The 19800-nt window shown below is 34.7% G+C and overlaps 2 protein-coding genes across 2 annotated transcripts; both read left to right on the top strand.

Moving 5' to 3' along the window:
- The first annotated feature begins 1526 nt into the window (after window positions 1-1526).
- On the top strand, window positions 1527-16205 carry LOC127801983 (SKP1-like protein 1B). The gene is made up of 3 exons (XM_052337573.1): window positions 1527-1637; window positions 13020-13310; window positions 15763-16205. The coding sequence occupies exons 2-3, from the start codon at window positions 13050-13052 to the stop codon at window positions 15931-15933; spliced, it is 432 nt and encodes a 143-aa protein (XP_052193533.1). The 5' UTR covers window positions 1527-1637; window positions 13020-13049; the 3' UTR covers window positions 15934-16205.
- LOC127801984 (SKP1-like protein 1B) lies at window positions 1619-4805 on the top strand. Its single transcript, XM_052337574.1, has 2 exons — window positions 1619-1928; window positions 4400-4805. The coding sequence occupies exons 1-2, from the start codon at window positions 1668-1670 to the stop codon at window positions 4568-4570; spliced, it is 432 nt and encodes a 143-aa protein (XP_052193534.1). The 5' UTR covers window positions 1619-1667; the 3' UTR covers window positions 4571-4805.
- Window positions 16206-19800: the final 3595 nt, after the last annotated feature.

Below are 19800 nucleotides of genomic sequence, written 5' to 3'. Positions count from 1 at the left end.
ATTTCAACCATGTTATCTGAGCAAACTCCTTCCTCATAAATTTTACATCATTCCTACAAATTCTGAAGCACGGAGAGCCTTCCTTGTCCTTGTCTTCTCTCTTCAACAGTCTTAACAGTAGATTGTGGACTAATTGATTGCTCCATGTTACTCCCTCCAATCTGTATACTAGGTGGCCAAAAACAAAATTCTTAAACTGTTCCTCTAGTTCAGGCTTCTTCTTTAGTGCCTTCCTAATTAAATCATCAGTGGCATCAAAATGATCAAGTCTAGTTATTTTGTTGTTGAAAAACTTCTTGATCTCCAATTTAGCATCTAAGATTTGTAGTAAATAGAGAAAACAATAACAATTAAACAAACAACAAATATGGTGTCTTATAGTCGATATGTTAACAAAACATGTCGGTTAAAACTGATATATTAACAAATCAGCCTTTCACTAATATGGGTAGCCCCATATTGACATATGTCGGTGGAGTATTTTCAAACATGACAAAATAACAAAAAATTGTTCTAACCTTCCTTGTCGTCTTTTTCTCGCTCCTGTTATTCGCCTTCTTCTCTGCCTTATCGCTTGCGTTCTTCTCAAATGACATATGTGAGCGAGCCATTTTCAGTAATAAGGACTGGGGATTACAAATCAAAAATTTTAAAAATGAACGATCGATTGTATCAGAATATAGAGCAGTTAGAGAGATAAAGAATGAAACGAGGCTAGAGCAACATGGCAAAGGGAAAGTGAAAGTACATGTGGTGGGCAAGAAGGGCACTGTTGTTCAAAAGATAAAAAGTCATATCAATGGTGACATTGAAAACTACAAAGGAAAAATTTTAAACAACAAAAAAAACACGTCTGATTGCATTATTAGTAGTAATTTTAAGCGAAGATCTTCGTGATTTGTGACAGTTTGGTTGCAAGACTTTTGGTTTGTTTAAAGGATATTGAAAAAACATATCGATTATAAACCGATATAACATAACTATATCGATACTATTTCAACTATGTTATATCAGTTATGAATTGATATAACATACTCAATCGATAAAATCTACATGTGGTGGACGGAAGGGCATTGTTGTCCAAATGATGACTTTTGGTTTGTATGTTTGTCACGATAAATATTTATATATATTATATAATATCACTGGCAGATGCTTAAATAAGTATACCAATAGAAATGATTATATGTAAGCACTTAGAGTGGTTTCTTTGGACGTGTAATAAATAAGAAATATGATTAAAAAAAATAAAAAAAGATGTCTTTACAGTTGCACAGTACACACAATATATTTTTCAATTTTTGAAACTTCCCTTGATATATCTAAATACCTCGATAAAAATCTAGGAATTAAATTGTAAAGAGCCTTTAATTTGTATCATTTTATTTGATTTTACTTAATTTATTGATTCACACAAATGTGATCGATTCATACACGCCCGGTTTAATGTCGGTTCGATCTAATCGATTCGACTGAGTACTTCAACCGGGTCCGATTCCAAAATCTACCCCTTATATAAGCGACGGCTTCCAAATTTCGACCCCAAAAACCTTTTGAGTTCCGATCGTTGTCTCTCATCCTTTCCTTGCATCTTCTATTCTCCCTCCTAGGGTTGTGGGTTGGTCGTTCAATACCAGGTCCAATCGGGTGCCATTCCGACATTGAAGATGGTCGCGTTGAGGAGCTCGGACGGCGAGATCTTCGAGGTGGAGGATTCGGTCGCGGTGCTGTTAGAAACCATCAAGCCCAGGATCGAAGTTAACCCTGCCGAAACCATTCCTTTACCGAACGTTACGAGTAAGATCCTTGCAATGGTTATCGAGTACTGCAAGAGGCACGTTGACGCGGGGGCTACGGAGGAAGAACTCAAGAGTTTTGATGCCGAGTTCGTCAAAGTGGACCAGGCCACGCTGTTCGATCTTGTCCTGGTTCGATCTTCTTATTCCCTTTGATCCTCTTGATGATCGATGATTTACTCTTTTGATTAGCTGTTTGTCTCGACGATTTCTCTTGGATTTGTGATACTACTGATTAGGGTTTGTGATTCGGGCTCTGTTCGTTGTGCGATTTCAAAATTTTATCCTTAGGTCTAAGTAAGAACTAGATCTAGTTTTGGAGAACTGTATTGCGTTTGATTAGGGTTTTTGAATTGTTACATTATTTCTGTGTGTCATGATTGTACTTCTAACGCTAGTATGTTGAAATAATTTACCCCGATATCAGAAATTTGTGGTAGGGGCTAGCATTCGGTTGGTCCTTTTGGTTTTCGGCCAATTCGGTTCCAAAACTGGAAAACCGAATTGGTATATACAGTAACCAAAACTGAACTGAATTAATAATTTTCTGATTTGTCATGTTTATTTTGTACCCAATGACAGATTTATCATACATTGAGCATTTGTTATTTTGTGCTACCTGGCCATGATTCTCTTTTGTGCCCTTCTTAGGATTCTTTTATAATTGTTGATTTTTGAAAATCAAGGTATGCTTACAATTGGGGGCAGGCCTCAGTAATAATGCCAAGGTTGCTCTGTTTTGACTGGAAGGTGAGTTACTGGAAACAGCCTCTTTGTAAAGAAAAGGCAAGGTTATATAGAAAAACGACCATCGCCCAACCCTCACAAAGCAGGGAACATTGTGTTATACCTAGGGTCGCTGGAACTACTTTCTTGGACAGGAATTCTACCACACTCTCACACACTCACGGATTAGATCTTAGGAACAGATTTAATAGAATCAACATAAAATATAAACAGGAACAGAATTAAAACAAACAAGAATCACAAACCACACATCCACAAGAACACTGGGATTATCCTGGTTCATTCCAATTGAATTGGCACTACATCCAGCCTTAAGAACCCTCCAAGTGCAGCCTTCTTTGATTCAGAAAGAGTGATCGTACATCAGTTGCACCCCCTCGATTACAAGCCTTCTCTCATGATTACAAAAACTATTTTAAAACACAGCTTTCCCTCTCTCAAAGCTTTCTCGAGAAACAACTGATATTATATGCTGCCAATGTTTAGCCCCGCTCCTTATTTATAGAATTTTTAGGGTGGCAATTCCTAGGCTTTTAAACAACTGGATATTACAGGTTTTTCCCGTCTACTAATAACTAATATTACAAGTAGGGGCCTGCCTATTTATACCCTCTAATTTCGATGCATTCTTACTGCCTTTATTCTGGATTTTTTGAGACAACATTCTAACACATTGTCTGCTGGGAACACCCTTTTAAGGCAAGGTTGAATGGTGATCATGTTAAAAAGTTAAAATTTCCATTAGTGCACAAGATGAACTAGAACTAAGTATTAGATAAAAACATATAAATACTTGATCATATTTGGTTTGGAGTATTAAATGTCGCTTTGTTGTTTGTCTTGTGATCTATTTACATTCTTATATCCCTCCCACCCCTTTGTATGCGTTTTCTTTGTGCATCACAAAAGCCTAACTGTGCCAGATTGATTCCTTCTTCATGGGATTGCTATCTTTCTTCTTGGATGGTTAGCTAATTGCCATCGTGCTGGATTTTATGGTTAATTTGTGGCTGATGTGTGAACCCGATGGATTTGATTGACCTTCACAGAACACAAGATTATCATCTTATTGCAATTTAAAGTTTTTCCCGACATGTTTGGTTAGCAGGGGGTGTGTCCAATTAACCTTAGCTAAATGACAGGTATTCAATTAATGAGTGGTTCATTCAATTAATGTTAAGCTGCTCGTCAAGTCTCATGCTTATATTACATTGGACCTTGCTTTTATATGTGGATGAATTTTTAATTTTATGCTTTATTTTCCAATCGGGCTGTATGTTAATATTGAAGTTATTGCATATTTGTTTTTGGCTTTGGCTTTGGCTGTAGGTTTCCATGTTGTCACGTACTTAGGCTACTAGGCCTTTTTTTAAAGGGAATTAGCATAACTGGAGGAATGTTCCAGTTATGTAAGGTGTACTAGAGTATTAGAGATTGTTAACTGTTTTTTGGGGCCAATCTGTAGCTGAGGCAGTATAAGAAGAACTGACCCAGCCATTTCAAACCACGGAATAATACGGAAGCAAATTCAGATTCCCTCCTCAATTCTCTCCCTCCCCCCCCCCCCCCTCTCAATTTCTCTCTTGAATTTGCCCCCTCAATTCTCTAATTCTCACCCTTCCCTCTCAATTTTCCCCGCATAATTTCTTCTCAAATAGCTGAGAATTATCCCTATCAGATCTAGGATCTGACACATGTCTTAAGCCTTTATGTGCAATGTAATTACTATGGCTCATAAGGAACCTGAATAAATTTTGGAAAAGATTTCCAACATTCAAGTTATTGTTTTGTATGCATGGTGCTAAACTGTTTTTTGATAAATTGATCGTGATGAGCTTGTTTTAACTTATTTACAGGCGGCCAATTATTTTAACATTCAGAGCCTGCTGGATTCAACATGTCAGACGGTGGCTGAGATGATCAAGGGGAAGACTCCGGAGGAGATTCGAAAGAACTTCAACCTCAAGGACTGGACTCCGGAGGAAGAAGAAGAGGTCCGCAGGGAGAATGCGTGGGCATTTGAGTAGGAACTTAATTTGGATGTGCAATGTGTCCATATTATAATAGGAGTTCTATGTCAGAACAGTTACGTTGCTGTTTTACTTTCTGCTGGTAAATATATGGCGTCTGATTGCTTTGGAAGAACTTGTGCTTTTCCTTGTGGGATTTGAACATTTATCTGTTGTGTTGTGCTGTTGTCGTTGTGGATCTGAATTCTTAAATTGGGTGCATGCTATCATATGATTATTATGAATTCAACTTCGTGATGATCGGGTAACCTGTTTACTACTTTGTGGGTGTTTGGAGCTAGGTGTATATGAGGTGGTTTAGAGCCAGGTTGCTACAGCTGATTCGTTAGGCATTAGTCACCCCCTGCTTATTGTTATATCCACTTGTACATTTGCCTGTGGGCTTACGGCTCTTGGTGTTCGCGTGGCTGGTATGTTTAATTGCACACTCTTCCCGTAAGCCGGCGGGCTTCTCCCAAGAGAATGCCTTCACTCCACTCCACTCCCCCTGCAGACGCCTATGGGGAATTAAGGTACCATTAGGAGTGTACTTGCGAAGGCAGCGGTAACTCCAAAACGACAAACGCCACTATTTAACTGCTTAGGCGAAATGCCAAGCACAATTCGCATTGAATGCGCTCCACTCGTTCGTAAGAACAATGGACTTGCTGTGAGTATGGAAGAGGGATGGGTCCCTTCCACCACAGTTTTCACCCATGGAGCTCTGCTCGATTGCGGATCGCCTAAAGGACGGATCCCGGTCGTTTACGCATACAAAAACCTTGTTGCAAAAAGCATATTTATCTTGATCTGCAACTATAGAAGGATATTGAATTGGCTTTGGCTGCACCCCAGCCAGAAAGTGGGTAGTTCCTTTCCCCGATATGGGAATCAACAATTTGACCGAAGGACTGACTAGAACAGTGGCATCATGGTTATACTTTGTGGCTTATTTCTCTACCCTGTGCTGTGGGATTTTTTGTGTAGCCGTCCAATTCATCCTACTTCTTTTGGATGAAGTTGATAGATCTGAAAGCCTGGGAAAAGATCTGTAGATGGTTGTTACATCAATGAAGAAGATAGATTGGGCCTGCTAGTAAGTATTATGATCTTGCGTTGCTTTGTTTAGGAAATTGAACTAGTTCAGTTGCCTTGAGAGGAAGATAATTTGTAATATTAGCATTCCTCTCTACACTTGTGTTTTTTGGACAAATAAATTTGTTTCTCCATTTTTTTTTATATTTAGTATGTTCTAACCAACCCAGTGGCCATTTTGGAAAAAAAAAAAATGCCTAATCGTAAGGTCATAATTTCATTCTACCTATTTTATCTATTTTTAAGTGTGTGATTATGTAAAATATTTTTATAGCACAAATGTTTTATGTCAAAAAGAAAAATGACTATCAAATGAATTTTGGTAAATTCATATTTGTCTAGTTTTTTTAGTACCTTAAAAGTTATTAAAATCAAGATTTTAAGCGAATGTGAGTTTATAAAATTAAATCATAAAATTGTAAGATTTTAAAGATAATTAAAAATATTTTTAATATATATAAATATATGTTCAGAATGATATAAATTTATAAAAAATAAATTAATATTAATTAATAACATGATTATTACAATTTACGCTCGTATTCTTTATGAATAAAATTATATTCCCTAAAGTATATGTATGCACTTATTTTAAAATAAATTTATTTATAAATTTTAAAAATATTAAATTATATAAAATTTTTAAATATTAAATCCATCTTTTATCATTATTGATTTATAATTAAAATTTTAAATATTAATTTATATGTATTTTAAATTCTCATAAGTTAATCATAATTTATTATAAATAAAAATAATACATATTATTAAACATCTAACACAAGTATGTGAGTTTACAATATTGAATTGCGAATTTATTTTAATTCTATGAAAATTCGAGTTTATAAACGAGTTCACTCGTTTAAAATTATGCGATTCATAAATTTATATGAATTGATTCGTGAGTTTGACAACAATGGTATCATTTATTCTTCTGACTCATTATCATATATTTAGATAACTATGTATATTATAACAGTTATATCATAGAAAAACTCATTTTTGCTAATTATTGTTATTTTTTTATATATTATAGTTAAATTTTAATACCTATCAAAAATAATAATTAAAAATAACTAATATAATCTGGAGTGATCCACAATTATCTCTATTTATCACAATGGTCTCTCTTATCTTTTTAAGTGTGACATACATCACCTATCATTATCTCAATTTTTTTTAGTAATTATCTAATAGATAGATAATACGTGGCCAAATAAAAATATATCTTAGACATATTAAACCGTGATGAAAAGTTTTTGAAATTTATTCAGCTTGGTAAGTATAATTAATGATGGTTTCAATGTTAATTCTTTAAACAGATAAATATTATCAAATGTATAACTATCAATTAAAACTAGGAAGGCGGAGACTTAATAAGTTGATTGTGCTAATTTATTTTTTTCCCAAGCTATTATTCTACCTACATTCAATTTATTGAATACAATAGGTTTCAATGCACTAAAAAATATATTATTCAATTTATTAAATGCAACAGGTTCCAATGTATCAAAAAATGAATTCTTCAATTTATTGAATGCAGCTGGTTCCAATGCACAAAAAAATAAATTATTCAATTTATTGAATACAACAATTTCAATGCATCAAAAAATATATTATTCAATTTATTGTAACAAGGCTGTCGTTCAAATTTCAACGAAAACAATTTTCCTTGATTGTTTTGTATGCCATGGCTATCAATAAGAGTCAAGGCCAATCTTTGACCCATGCAGGTCTTTTTTTTTTAAGAAACCTGTTCAGTCACAGGTAACTGTACATTGCAATATCAAGAATCACAAATCGTAATGGAATGAAGATGCTAATATGTGATAAAGAGAGTAAACAAACAACTTCGACCACAAATATTGTATACAAAGAAGTCTTTTAAAATTTACTTTAATCACAATTAAATAAAATTGTTATTTCTTCGTTAATTCATGTAGTATATTAAATTTGTTATAATGTGCATTCTATTTTTGAACTATTATTTTATACATATTTTTGTTAAATATTGTATCCATTGCACGGGTTGAGAACTAGCTTATAAGAAATAAATTAATATTACTTAATAACATAATTATTACAATTTACAATCATATTTCTTATGAATAAAATACATATATGTACTTATTTCAAAATAAATTCTTCTATTAATTTTAAAAATATTAAATTATATAAAATTTTTAAATATTAAATCTATCTTTTGTCATCATTTATTCTGTGGTTTGAAATACTGAATTTGCTTCTGTATTATTTCGTGATTTGAAATGGCTGGGTCAGTTATCGAAACAACCTCTTTGTAAAGAAAAGGCAAGATTGTATAGAAAAACGACCATCACCCAACCCTCACAAAGCAGGGAACATTGCTTGTTGTGAACATTTTTTTAAAGCTATCTTTGTTACTATAGCACTGAATGGTGATCATGTTAAAAAGTTAAAATTTCTATTAGGGTGCGTTTGATAGGAGTAGAAAATGAGGGTGAAATTCATTTTCTATCTAAATTCATAGAAATTCTATCAAACAACTTTTTAATTCAATGGAATTCGAATTCCATCTTAGTTCAAAAAGTAAAGATTTTTCTTAAAATCAAGGAATTAAAATTCCTAAGAGTTGGGGTGAAAATTAGAATTCCACAGAATTGGAATTCTAAGTATTAGATAAAAACATAGAAATACTCTATCATATTTGGTTTGGAGTATTAAATGTCGCTTTGTTGTGAGTCTTGTGATCTACTTACATTCTTATATCCCTCCCACCCTTTTGTATGCGTTTTCTTTGTGCATCACAAAAGCCTAAGTGTGTTAGATTGATTCCTTCTTCATGGGATTGCTATCTTCTTCTTGGACGGTTGGCTAATTGCCATCGAAATGGATTTTATGGTTAATTTGTATGGCTGATGTGTGAAGTCGATGGATGTGAATGGCCTTCACGAAACACAAGATTTTCATTTTATTGCACTTTAATGTTTTTCTTGACATGTTTGGTTAGCAATGGGTGTGTCCAATTAACCTTGGCTAAATGACAAGTATTCAATTAATGAGTGGTTCATTCAATCTGCCATCAATTGTCAATCAAATCAACAGTTACCGAGGAAGAGCAGAAGGAGGGCGATGAGGAGAGGATAGAGGATAATGAGGGTGAGGTGGATAGGATATATGAGAATGAGAGGGAGGTGGAGAGAATTGAGGATACGAAGGATAATGAGTGGGAGATGGATAGGATAGAGGAGAAGAATGAGAGGGAGGTGGAGAGGACGGAGGATAAGAAGGAGGAGGCAGTGGAGAGGACAGAGGATAAGAAAGAGGGGACAGTAGAGAGGATGGAAGATACAAAGGAGGGCAATGTAGATAAAATGGCAAAGACGAATGATGTCGAGGGGGAAAGGATGGAGGAGAAGAAGGATGGGAAGGTGGAGATGATAGAGGAGACAAAGGCCTTCGGCTTAATAAATATATCATTAGAATTAATAGATGTTGAAGGTAATCCAAAATAGAACCATACTGAAGGCCTTGATGTTGAGGGTCTTTGCAATCTAAACCAGAGTCTTCCCTTGATCATGTCAACCACTATCTGACATGTTAAATCCAGCAGGCTTTTAATGATTGGCTGCCTGTAAATAAGTTAAAACAAGCTCATCATGATCAGTTAATCAAAAACAGTTTAGAAAGACACCACTATGTATACAGAACAATGACTTGAATGTTGGAAATATTTTCCAAAATTTATTTAGGTTCCATATGAGCCATAGAAATTACATTGCACATAAAGGCTCAAGACATGTGTCAGATCTAGATCAGATAGGGATAATTCTCAACTATTAGAGAATAAATTAGGCAGGAAAAATTGAGAAGAAAGGGTGAGAATTAAAGAATTGAGGAGGCAAATTCGAGAGAGAAAAGGAAGAGGGGGAGAGAGAATTCAAAAGGGAATTTGAATTTGCTTCTGTATTATTCCGTGGTTTGAAACAACAATTGGGGTCAAGGAATCTACTTCCCAAGATTAGGTGGCAGGGTTGGGCTAGCCACTTGTGTTCCGACAGCTTTCTTGAGTAGAGAGACATGAAATATCAGATGCATTTGAGATCCCTCTAGTAATTGCAAACGGTAGGCCACTTGCCTATCCTTTCAAGGATTGGGAAGGGCCCATAAAATTTGAGGTTCAACTTAGACATTGGCTGGCGAGTTAGGGCTTTGAGATGTGGGTGACTCAATTTCAAGTATACTTCCTCTTCTCTTGCGAATTCCCTTTCACTACGCCCCATCTGTTTCATCATGTTTTGTGCCTTTGTCAATTTTGTTTCTAACAAATTTAAGATATCTCGTCGTTGTTTCATGTATGCCCCAACAACTGCCACTATGGATTGCTCCCTAGTATTTGGTAGATAGGCTGGTTTGTATCCGTATAAAGCTTCAAATGGAGTCATCTTTAAACGAATTGTGATAACTTGAATTGTACCACTATTGAGCCACTAATAACCACTTGTGTCACCCCTTTAGTTGTAGGAAACAAAGACATCTTAGGTATGATTCTAGGCACTGGTTGACCATTTCTGATCGTCCATCCATCTCAAGCTAGTAAGTGGTGGACATATGTAATTTACTGCACATATATCGTAGTAATTCCCTCTAAAACAGGTTTATAAACACCTTATCTCTATCGGATACGATGGAGTGCTTACCTATGTGTATATAATATAGACACCACAAGCTCCTCAAAAGCCCATAAATAATTCTCAAGTCAGCAACAAAATAACTCCTAAGTTCCGTACAGAGTCCAAGTAAGAAGTCAATTCATGGTTACATTTCCTACTACCATCACGTCAGAAGCACAAGCCAAAGCTGAAAAGAAAAACAAATATGCAAGAACCTCAATATTAACATACACCCTGATTGGAAAATAAAGCATAAAAATAAAAATTCATCCACATATAAAAGCAAGGTCCAATGTAATATAAGCATAAGACTTGAGGAGCAACTTAACATATTAAGCATACGCTTTATGTCACCCAACTCGTTTCTCACTTTCCTCATAACTTCCCTTTTCACAACTTCCCCAATTTCTATCTTTAAACCATATAGATAGTTATTTATAGATTTTTCTTTCTTTGGGTCTTCACGCTTAGCTCCCGCTTAGTTTAATGACTCATATCTCCACAATATTTTCACCTCTTCCTTCACCTTTAATTTCTTTTTCTTCTTTTTTTTCTTCCTTTTCTTTTTCTTCTACCACCACACAATATGACTTCTTGTAATAATCTTCACACATCTCCTCATTTGTTGGCACAATAGGGGTAACATACCCTTTATTCTTCTCATCAAAAATTTTCAACTCCAAAATCTGTTCTTGGGTGAGTTTTGGATCATAAAGTCTCCATTTCTTTATTTTTGGAGTCTGAGGGCCTTTTTTATTTCTTTCAACAACTTGGAGATCAACCAAATGTGGCATGACCTCAAACATAAAAATCTACATAAATAAACAAAGAATAGATTAAATGTCTTGTAATGTTTTAAATTATACATATCGGTTGTACATATCGGTTCATAGAAAACATGTTGGTTAAAATAATCAGTTGAATACACATATGATAAAACCGATATGATTCCTAATGAATTGATGCTCCACTGATATATAATAAACTATATCGGTTTACAGAAAACATGTCAGTTAAAATAATTGGATAAATACCGATACGATAAAACCGATATATTTCCCAATAAACCGATGATCTACCGATATATAATAACCAATATAATTATATATAAAATTATACCTGTAATATAATTAGGAAACCTCCCATGTCGTGTCTTCTTGTTGTGGTGCTTATGATTGAACGCATTCAAAATGCGAATTATGGCACTATCTGTGGTAAAGATAAAGGAGTTGTTTGCCTAAGAGAAACTATTGGCCTCTTCCTAAAGGGAGGCCAGATGAAAATATTTGATATCTACCTTCGTCGCATGAGACTTGAAATTGATTTCATTGATGATCATCAGTACATTTCACCTTGCCGTTAGTAATGTCTGTCCTGAATAACTCTCTCAACCTGGCTCTTGAAACACCTTTCTTCAAGTCATAGTCAGGAAAAAACTTGACAAACAGTATAGGAGTTCCTACCATCTTGATTTTCCTCTTTACCGATACCGATACTATTCTAGCTATGTTATATCAGTTATGAACCGATCAATAAAATCTACATGTGATAGACGGGAAGGGCATTGTTGTCCAAATGATGACTTTTGGTTTGTATGCTTGTCATGATAAATATTTATATATATTATATTATATATAATATCACTGGTAGATGCTTAAATCAGCATACCAATAGAAATGATTATATGCAAGCACTTGGTTTCTTTGGATGTGTAATAAATAAGAAATATGATTAAAAAAATAAAAGAGATGTCTTTACAATTGCACAGTACACACAATATATTTTTCAATTTTTGAAACTTCCCTTTATATATCTAAATACCTCAATAAAAATCTAGGAATTAAATTGGAAAGAGCATTTAATTTGTATCATTTTATTTGACTTTACTTAATTTATTGATTCACACAAACGTAATCTATTTATACACGCCCGATTTAATGTCGGTTCGATCTAATTGATTTGACTGAGTAATTCAACTGGGTCTGATTCTAATACCTACCCCTTAGACCATCTCCAACCCAACCCCAAATTTGGAGTAATCCAACCCACCTCCAAATCCTACCCCAAATTTGAGGTTATGAAAAGTATTACCCCAAATTTGGGATTGCACTATTCTTTGACCCCTAATTTGGGGTAATATATTTATTCCTATTTTGTCCCTCTCATTTTAACTATAATAAAATTTAATTCTTTTTTATCCCATCTTTATACATTTTTATATACTTATTATTAGTATTAATAATATTTAAATAATATTAATAAATTATAATCAATTAATGAATAATAATTAATAAATTTTGTCATGTTCAATATAATGTTTTATTAATCGAGATAGTAAATGGAATGTTTTTATTTTTTAATATTATTGATAATTAAATTTTTTTAGTTAATTATATAATTTTTAGGTAATAATTTAAATTGATATATAATAAATAAATAAATAATTTATATTATAAAAAAATGTTTAGAATCATAAAAATAAATAAATAAATAAACTATTCTTTTACCCTAAGATTAAGAGTTGGAAAGGAATTAGCTCTTACCCAAATTTGGGCTAAATTTTACCCCAAATTTGGGTCAGGGGTTGGAGATGCCTATATAAGCGACGGCTTCCAAATTTCGACCCCTAAAACCTTTTGAGTTCCGATCGTTATCTCTCATACTTTCCTTGCATCCTCTATTCTCCCTCCTAGGGTTGTGGGTTGGTCGTTCAATACCAGGTCCAATCGGGAGCCATTCCGACATCGAAGATGGTCGCGTTGAGGAGCTCGGACGGCGAGATCTTCGAGGTGGAGGATTCGGTCGCGGTGCTGTTAGAAACCATCAAGCCCAGGATCGAAGTTAACCCTGCCGAAACCATTCCTTTACCGAACGTTACAAGTAAGATCCTTGCAATGGTTATCGAGTACTGCAAGAGGCACGTTGACGCGGGGGCCGCGGAGGAAGAACTCAAGAGTTTTGATGCCGAGTTCGTCAAAGTGGACTACACCACGCTGTTCGATCTTATCCTGGTTCGATCTTCTTATTCCCTTTGATCCTCTTGATGATCGATGATTTACTCTTTTGATTAGCTGTTTGTCTCGACGATTTCTCTTGGATTTGTGATACTACTGATTAGGGTTTGTGATTCGGGCTCTGTTCGTTGTGGGATTTCAAAATTTTATCTTTAGGTCTAAGTAAGAACTAGATCTAGTTTTGGAGAACTGTATTGCATTTGATTAGGGTTTTTGAATTGTTACATTATTTCTGTGTGTCATGATTGTACTTCTAACGCTAGTATGTTGAAATAATTTACCCCGATATCAGAAATTTGTGGTAGGGGCTAGCATTCGGTTGGTACTTTTGGCTTTCGGCCAATTCGGTTACAAAACTTGAAAACCGAATTGGTATATACAGTAACCAAAACTGAACTGAATTAATAATTTTCTGATTTGTCATGTTTATTTTGTACCCAATGACAGATTTATCATACATTGAGCATTTATTATTTTGTGCTACCTGGCCATGATTCTCTTTTGTGCCCTTCTTAGGATTCTTTTATAATTGTTGATTTTTGAAAATCAAGGTATGCTTACAATTGGGGGCAGGCCTCAGTAATAATGCCAAGGTTGCTCTGTGTTGACTGGAAGGTGAGTTATGGAAACAGCCTCTTTGTAAAGAAAAGGCAAGGTTATATAGAAAAACGACCATTGCCCAACCCTCACAAAGCAGGGAACATTGTGTTATACCTAGGGTCGCTGGAACTACTTTCTTGGACAGGAATCCTACCACACTTACTCTCACACACTCACGGATTAGATCTTAGGAACAGATTTAATAGAATCAACAGAAAATATAAACAGAAACAGAATTAAAACAAACAAGAATCACAAACCACACATCCACAAGAACACTGGGATTATCCTGGTTCATTCCAATTGAATTGGCACTACATCCAGCCTTAAGAACCTTCCAAGTGCGGCCTTCTTTGATTCAGAAAGAGTGATCGTGCATCAGTTGCACCCCCTTGATTACAAGCCTTCTCTCATGATTACAAAAACTATTTTAAAACACAGCTTTCCCTCTCTCAAAGCTTTCTCGAGAAACAACTGATATTATATGCCGCTAATGCCTAGCCCCCCTCCTTATTTATAGAATTTTTAGGGTGGGAATTCCTAGGCTTTTAAACAATTGGATATTACAGGTTTTTCCCATCTACTAATAACTAATATTACAAGTAGGGACCTGCCTATTTATACCCTCTAATTTCGATGCATTCTTACTGCCTTTATTCTGGATTTTTCGAGACAACATTCTAACACATTGTCTACTGGGAACACCCTTTTAAGGCACGGTTGAATGGTGATCATGTTAAAAAGTTAAAATTTCCATTAGTGCACAAGATGAACTAGAACTAAGTATTAGATAAAAACATATAAATACTTGATCATATTTGGTTTGGAGTATTAAATGTCGCTTTGTTGTTTGTCTTGTGATCTATTTACATTCTTATATCCCTCCCACCCCTTTGTATGCGTTTTCTTTGTGCATCACAAAAGCCTAACTGTGCCAGATTGATTCCTTCTTCATGGGATTGCTATCTTTCTTCTTGGATGGTTAGCTAATTGCCATCGTGCTGGATTTTATGGTTAATTTGTGGCTGATGTGTGAACCCGATGGATTGATTGACCTTCACGGAACACAAGATTATCATCTTATTGCAATTTAAAGTTTTTCCCGACATGTTTGGTTAGCAGGGGGTGTGTACAATTAACCTTAGCTAAATGACAGGTATTCAATTAATGAGTGGTTCATTCAATTAATGTTAAGTTGCTCGTCAAGTCTTATGCTTATATTACATTGGACCTTGCTTTTATATGTGGATGAATTTTTAATTTTATGCTTTATTTTTCAATCGGGGTGTATGTTAATATTGAAGTTATTGCATATTTGTTTTTGTTTTTGGCTTTGGCTGTGGGTTTCCATGTTGTCACGTACTTAGGCTACTAGGCTTTTATTTTTTAAAGGGAATTAGCATAACTGGAGAAATGTTCCAGTTATGTAAGGTGTACTAGAGTATTAGAGATTGGTAACTTTTTTTGGGGCCAATCTGTAGCTGAGGCAGTAGAAGAAGAACTGACCCAGCCATTTCAAACCACGGAATAATACGGAAGCAAATTCAGATTCCCTCATCAATTCTCTCTCGAATTTGCCCCCTCAATTCTCTAATTTTCACGCTTCCCTCTCAATTTTCCCCGCCTAATTTCTTCTCAAATAGCTGAGAATTATCCCTATTAGATCTAGGATCTGACATATGTCTTGAGCCTTTATGTGCAATGTAATTACTATGGCTCATAAGGAACCTGAATAAATTTTGAAAAAGATTTCCAACATTCAAGTTATTGTTCTGTATGCATGGTGGTGTCTCGCGAAACCGTTTTTTGATAAACTGATCGTGATGAGCTCGTTTTAACTTATTTACAGGCAGCCAATTATCTTAACATTAAGAGCCTGCTGGATTCAACATGTCAGAAGGTGGCTGAGATGATCAAGGGGAAGACTCCGGAGGAGATTCGAAAATACTTCAACCTTGAGGACTGCACTCCGGAGGACGAAGAAGTGGTCCGCAGGGAGAATGCGTGGGCATTTGAGTAGGAACTTAAATTGGATGTGCAATGTGTCCATATTATAATAGGAGTTCTATGTCAGAACAGTTACGTTGCTGTTTTACTTTCTGCTGGTAAATATATGGCGTCTGAATGCTCCGGAAGAACTTGTGCTTTACCTTGTGGGATTTGAACAAATTTGAACATTTGTCTGTTGTGTTGTGCTGTTGTCGTTGCGGATCTGAATTCTTAAATTGGGTGCATGCTATTATTTGATTATTATGAATTCAACTTAGTGATGATCGGGTAACCTGTTTACTACTTTGTGGGTGTTTGGAGCTAGGTGTATATGAGGTGGTTTAGAGCCAGGTTGCTTCAGCTGATTCGTTAGGCATTAGTCACCCCCTGCTTATTGTTATATCCACTTGTACATTTGCCTGTGGGCTTACGGCTCTTGGTGTTCGCGTGGCTGGTATGTTTAATTGCACACTCTTCCCGTAAGCCGGCGGGCTTCTCCCAAGAGAATGCCTTCACTCCACTCCACTCCCCCTGCAGACGCCTATGGGGAATTAAGGTACCATTAGGAGTGTACTTGCGAAGGCAGCGGTAACTCCAAAACGACAAACGCCACTATTTAACTGCTTAGGCGAAATGCCAAGCACAATTCGCATTGAATGCGCTCCACTCGTTCGTAAGAACAATGGACTTGCTGTGAGTATGGAAGAGGGATGGGTCCCTTCCACCACAGTTTTCACCCATGGAGCTCTGCTCGATTGCGGATCGCCTAAAGGACGGATCCCGGTCGTTTACGCATACAAAAACCTTGTTGCAAAAAGCATATTTATCTTGATCTGCAACTATAGAAGGATATTGAATTGGCTTTGGCTGCACCCCAGCCAGAAAGTGGGTAGTTCCTTTCCCCGATATGGGAATCAACAATTTGACCGAAGGACTGACTAGAACAGTGGCATCATGGTTATACTTTGTGGCTTATTTCTCTACCCTGTGCTGTGGGATTTTTTGTGTAGCCGTCCAATTCATCCTACTTCTTTTGGATGAAGTTGATAGATCTGAAAGCCTGGGAAAAGATCTGTAGATGGTTGTTACATCAATGAAGAAGATAGATTGGGCCTGCTAGTAAGTATTATGATCTTGCGTTGCTTTGTTTAGGAAATTGAACTAGTTCAGTTGCCTTGCCTCCTTTGAATTATGATGATTATTTCTTCTACACAGTGGAGTAGGAGAGCAGCATAATTTGTAATATTAGCATTCCTTTTTACACTTGTGTTTTTTGGACAAATAAATTTGTTTCTCCCCTTTATTTCTATATTTAGCATGTTCTAACCAACCCAGCGCCCATTTTGAAAAAAAAAAAAAGAAAAAAGAAAAAATGAAAAGAATGCCTCATAATTTCAATCTGCCTTGTCTTGTGTCAAATATTTTTCAATAAAACATTCTACCTATTTTTAAGTGTGTGATTGACAAAATTTATGTAAAATATTTTTATAGCACAAATGTTTTATATCAAAAAGAAAAATGAGGTATCAAATAAATTTTGGTAAATTCATATCTGTTTGCCCAATAAGTGATTTATTATTTTATTTAATGCTTAATGTCCCCTTCCATCAAAACATATTTTATTTGTCTATCAAAACACATTTATTTCTTGCCTTGCACTCTTCGTCTAACCGTCTCTCTTGGTTTTTATTCAATTTTTTTCTCTTTTTGACATCTTTTCGTAGAAATTTAAGATCTTAAAGTATCATATCTGTGGCAACAATTTAGAGTAACTCAAAATTTATATATTTTTATATATATATAATCACATCTATATTGTAGTATATATGTATATAGCCTATGTGCTGTGTGTTATCAAATCGCTCAGTTTGTTAGATTGATCAACAAAGATGGGACTAAATGTATACTTAAATCGAATCAAAAACTGAGCCATGAGCCACTCAATTAAAATTTTCAAAAATTGATTTCTTTTTTCAAAAAATATATTATTGGTATGTCTTGGAGTACACCTTGGACTACACACTATATATATAATGACAAAAATATCCCTCATTTAAAGTAGTGAGTCGTATGACTAAAATACCCTTAACTTAAGATAGTGAAGTATGAAAGATATTTTTATTATTTTATATGTATTGTGTAATTCAAGAAATACCAATAACATAGTCTTTTTTTAAATGCTAGGAAAATAACTATTTGAGTAATTTGTTCAAAATGTTAAAAAATGAATAAATCAAACTAGTATTAAAGGAAAGTAATTCTTAGAAAGTTGCTCACATGGGCAACCTAGTTGGTCAAAAAGAGGGGCATAAAGTGTCTTTCGTGGTGAATCTTGGACCAAGACCAAAGATCGAATCTAGCAAGCGGCAGTGTGGGGCACCTCTCTCCAAAGTGAGGGGGGTTTCTTGTGCGTGGTGAGCTCGAGTCTAGCCACTGCGTCAGACTGAGTCACCATGATTAATCTCCTCCCACATTCTATTGGATCGAGTGTGGGGGACACTCAGGGTGAACGATTTCACCTTTTGAACCAAGTAATTATAAGAAAGTCGGAGTAACTAATTATGCCATTTATCTTCGAACTGCTCCATTCATCCTACGTTGCACCCACCTTATGACAGATACTTATAGATATCTGTATTTGCCATTTTCAAAGTGCGCTTCACTCTCTTGTTACACATTTTTATTTTTATTTTTATTCAATATCTTAAAAATTGTTAAAATCAATATTTTAAATGGAATTGAATGAGGGTTCACAAAATCGAATTATAAACTCAGATCGTAAAATTGTAAGATTTTAAAAATACTCTTTAATATATGTAAATATATTTTAGAATGACATAAATTTATAAAAAAAAATTAATATTGATTAATAATATAATTATTATAATTTATAATTGTATTTCTTATAAATAAAGTACGTGTATGCACTTATTTTAAAATAATTTTATCTATTAATTTTAAAAATACTAAATTATATAAATTTTTAAATATTAAATCCATCTTTTGTTATCATTTATTCATAATTAAAATTTTAAATATTTCTATATATAATTTAAATTCTCATAAATCAATCATAACCTAATATAAATAAAAACAACACACATTATTAAATATCTAACAAAAACATGCCAGTTTACAATATTGAATCGTAAGTCAATTTCGATTTTATAAAAATCCGAATTTATAAGTAAGTTGACACGTTTAAAATTACGTGACTTGTAAATTGGTACGAGTTGACTTGACAATAATAATATTTTTTATATATTATAGTTAAATTTAAATATCTATCAAAAATAATAATTAAAGATAACTAGTGATTCACAATGATGTCTCTTTATCTTTTTATGTGTGATATACATCACCCTTCATTATCTCAAATTTTTTTTTAGTAATTATCTAATAGATAGATAATACGTTCGGTAGTGCATAAGCCAAATAAAAGTATGAAATGACAAGATGCTAACGTGCAAAGGAATACGCACTTTAATTCTACGGGATAGAATGTTAGGGATGCTTACTACTCTCTGTAGATGCTTCAATTAAATAATCATGATTGTGTTTACTGCTTTTATTATTATTATTATTATTATTATTATTATTATTATACAAAATACAAATTAAATTCGCCCGTCCATTCAAAATTTTATTAATTCCCACTCCCACTACTAGAGGAGGGGAGGGGAGGTAAATAAATAGTTGCATTCCGCCTGCAAAGGGAAAAGTTAGCGTAGATTGCCGGACGATCCACGCGGCACAATCTCACTGGATCGGCGGCCTACCCACTGGGCGTCTCTCCACCAACCGAACGTACGTGCGTGCGAATGAAAGGGGATTGACTGACTGACTACCCACTTCGCCTTATAGTACCCACACGGCCACACCCCATTTGTTTCAATTT

The sequence above is a fragment of the Diospyros lotus genome, chromosome 5 (assembly GCF_014633365.1).
Source record: "Diospyros lotus cultivar Yz01 chromosome 5, ASM1463336v1, whole genome shotgun sequence".
NCBI lineage: Eukaryota > Viridiplantae > Streptophyta > Magnoliopsida > Ericales > Ebenaceae > Diospyros > Diospyros lotus.
Note: the sequence above shows the minus strand (reverse complement) of the source record. Positions and strands in the feature narration are given on the sequence as shown.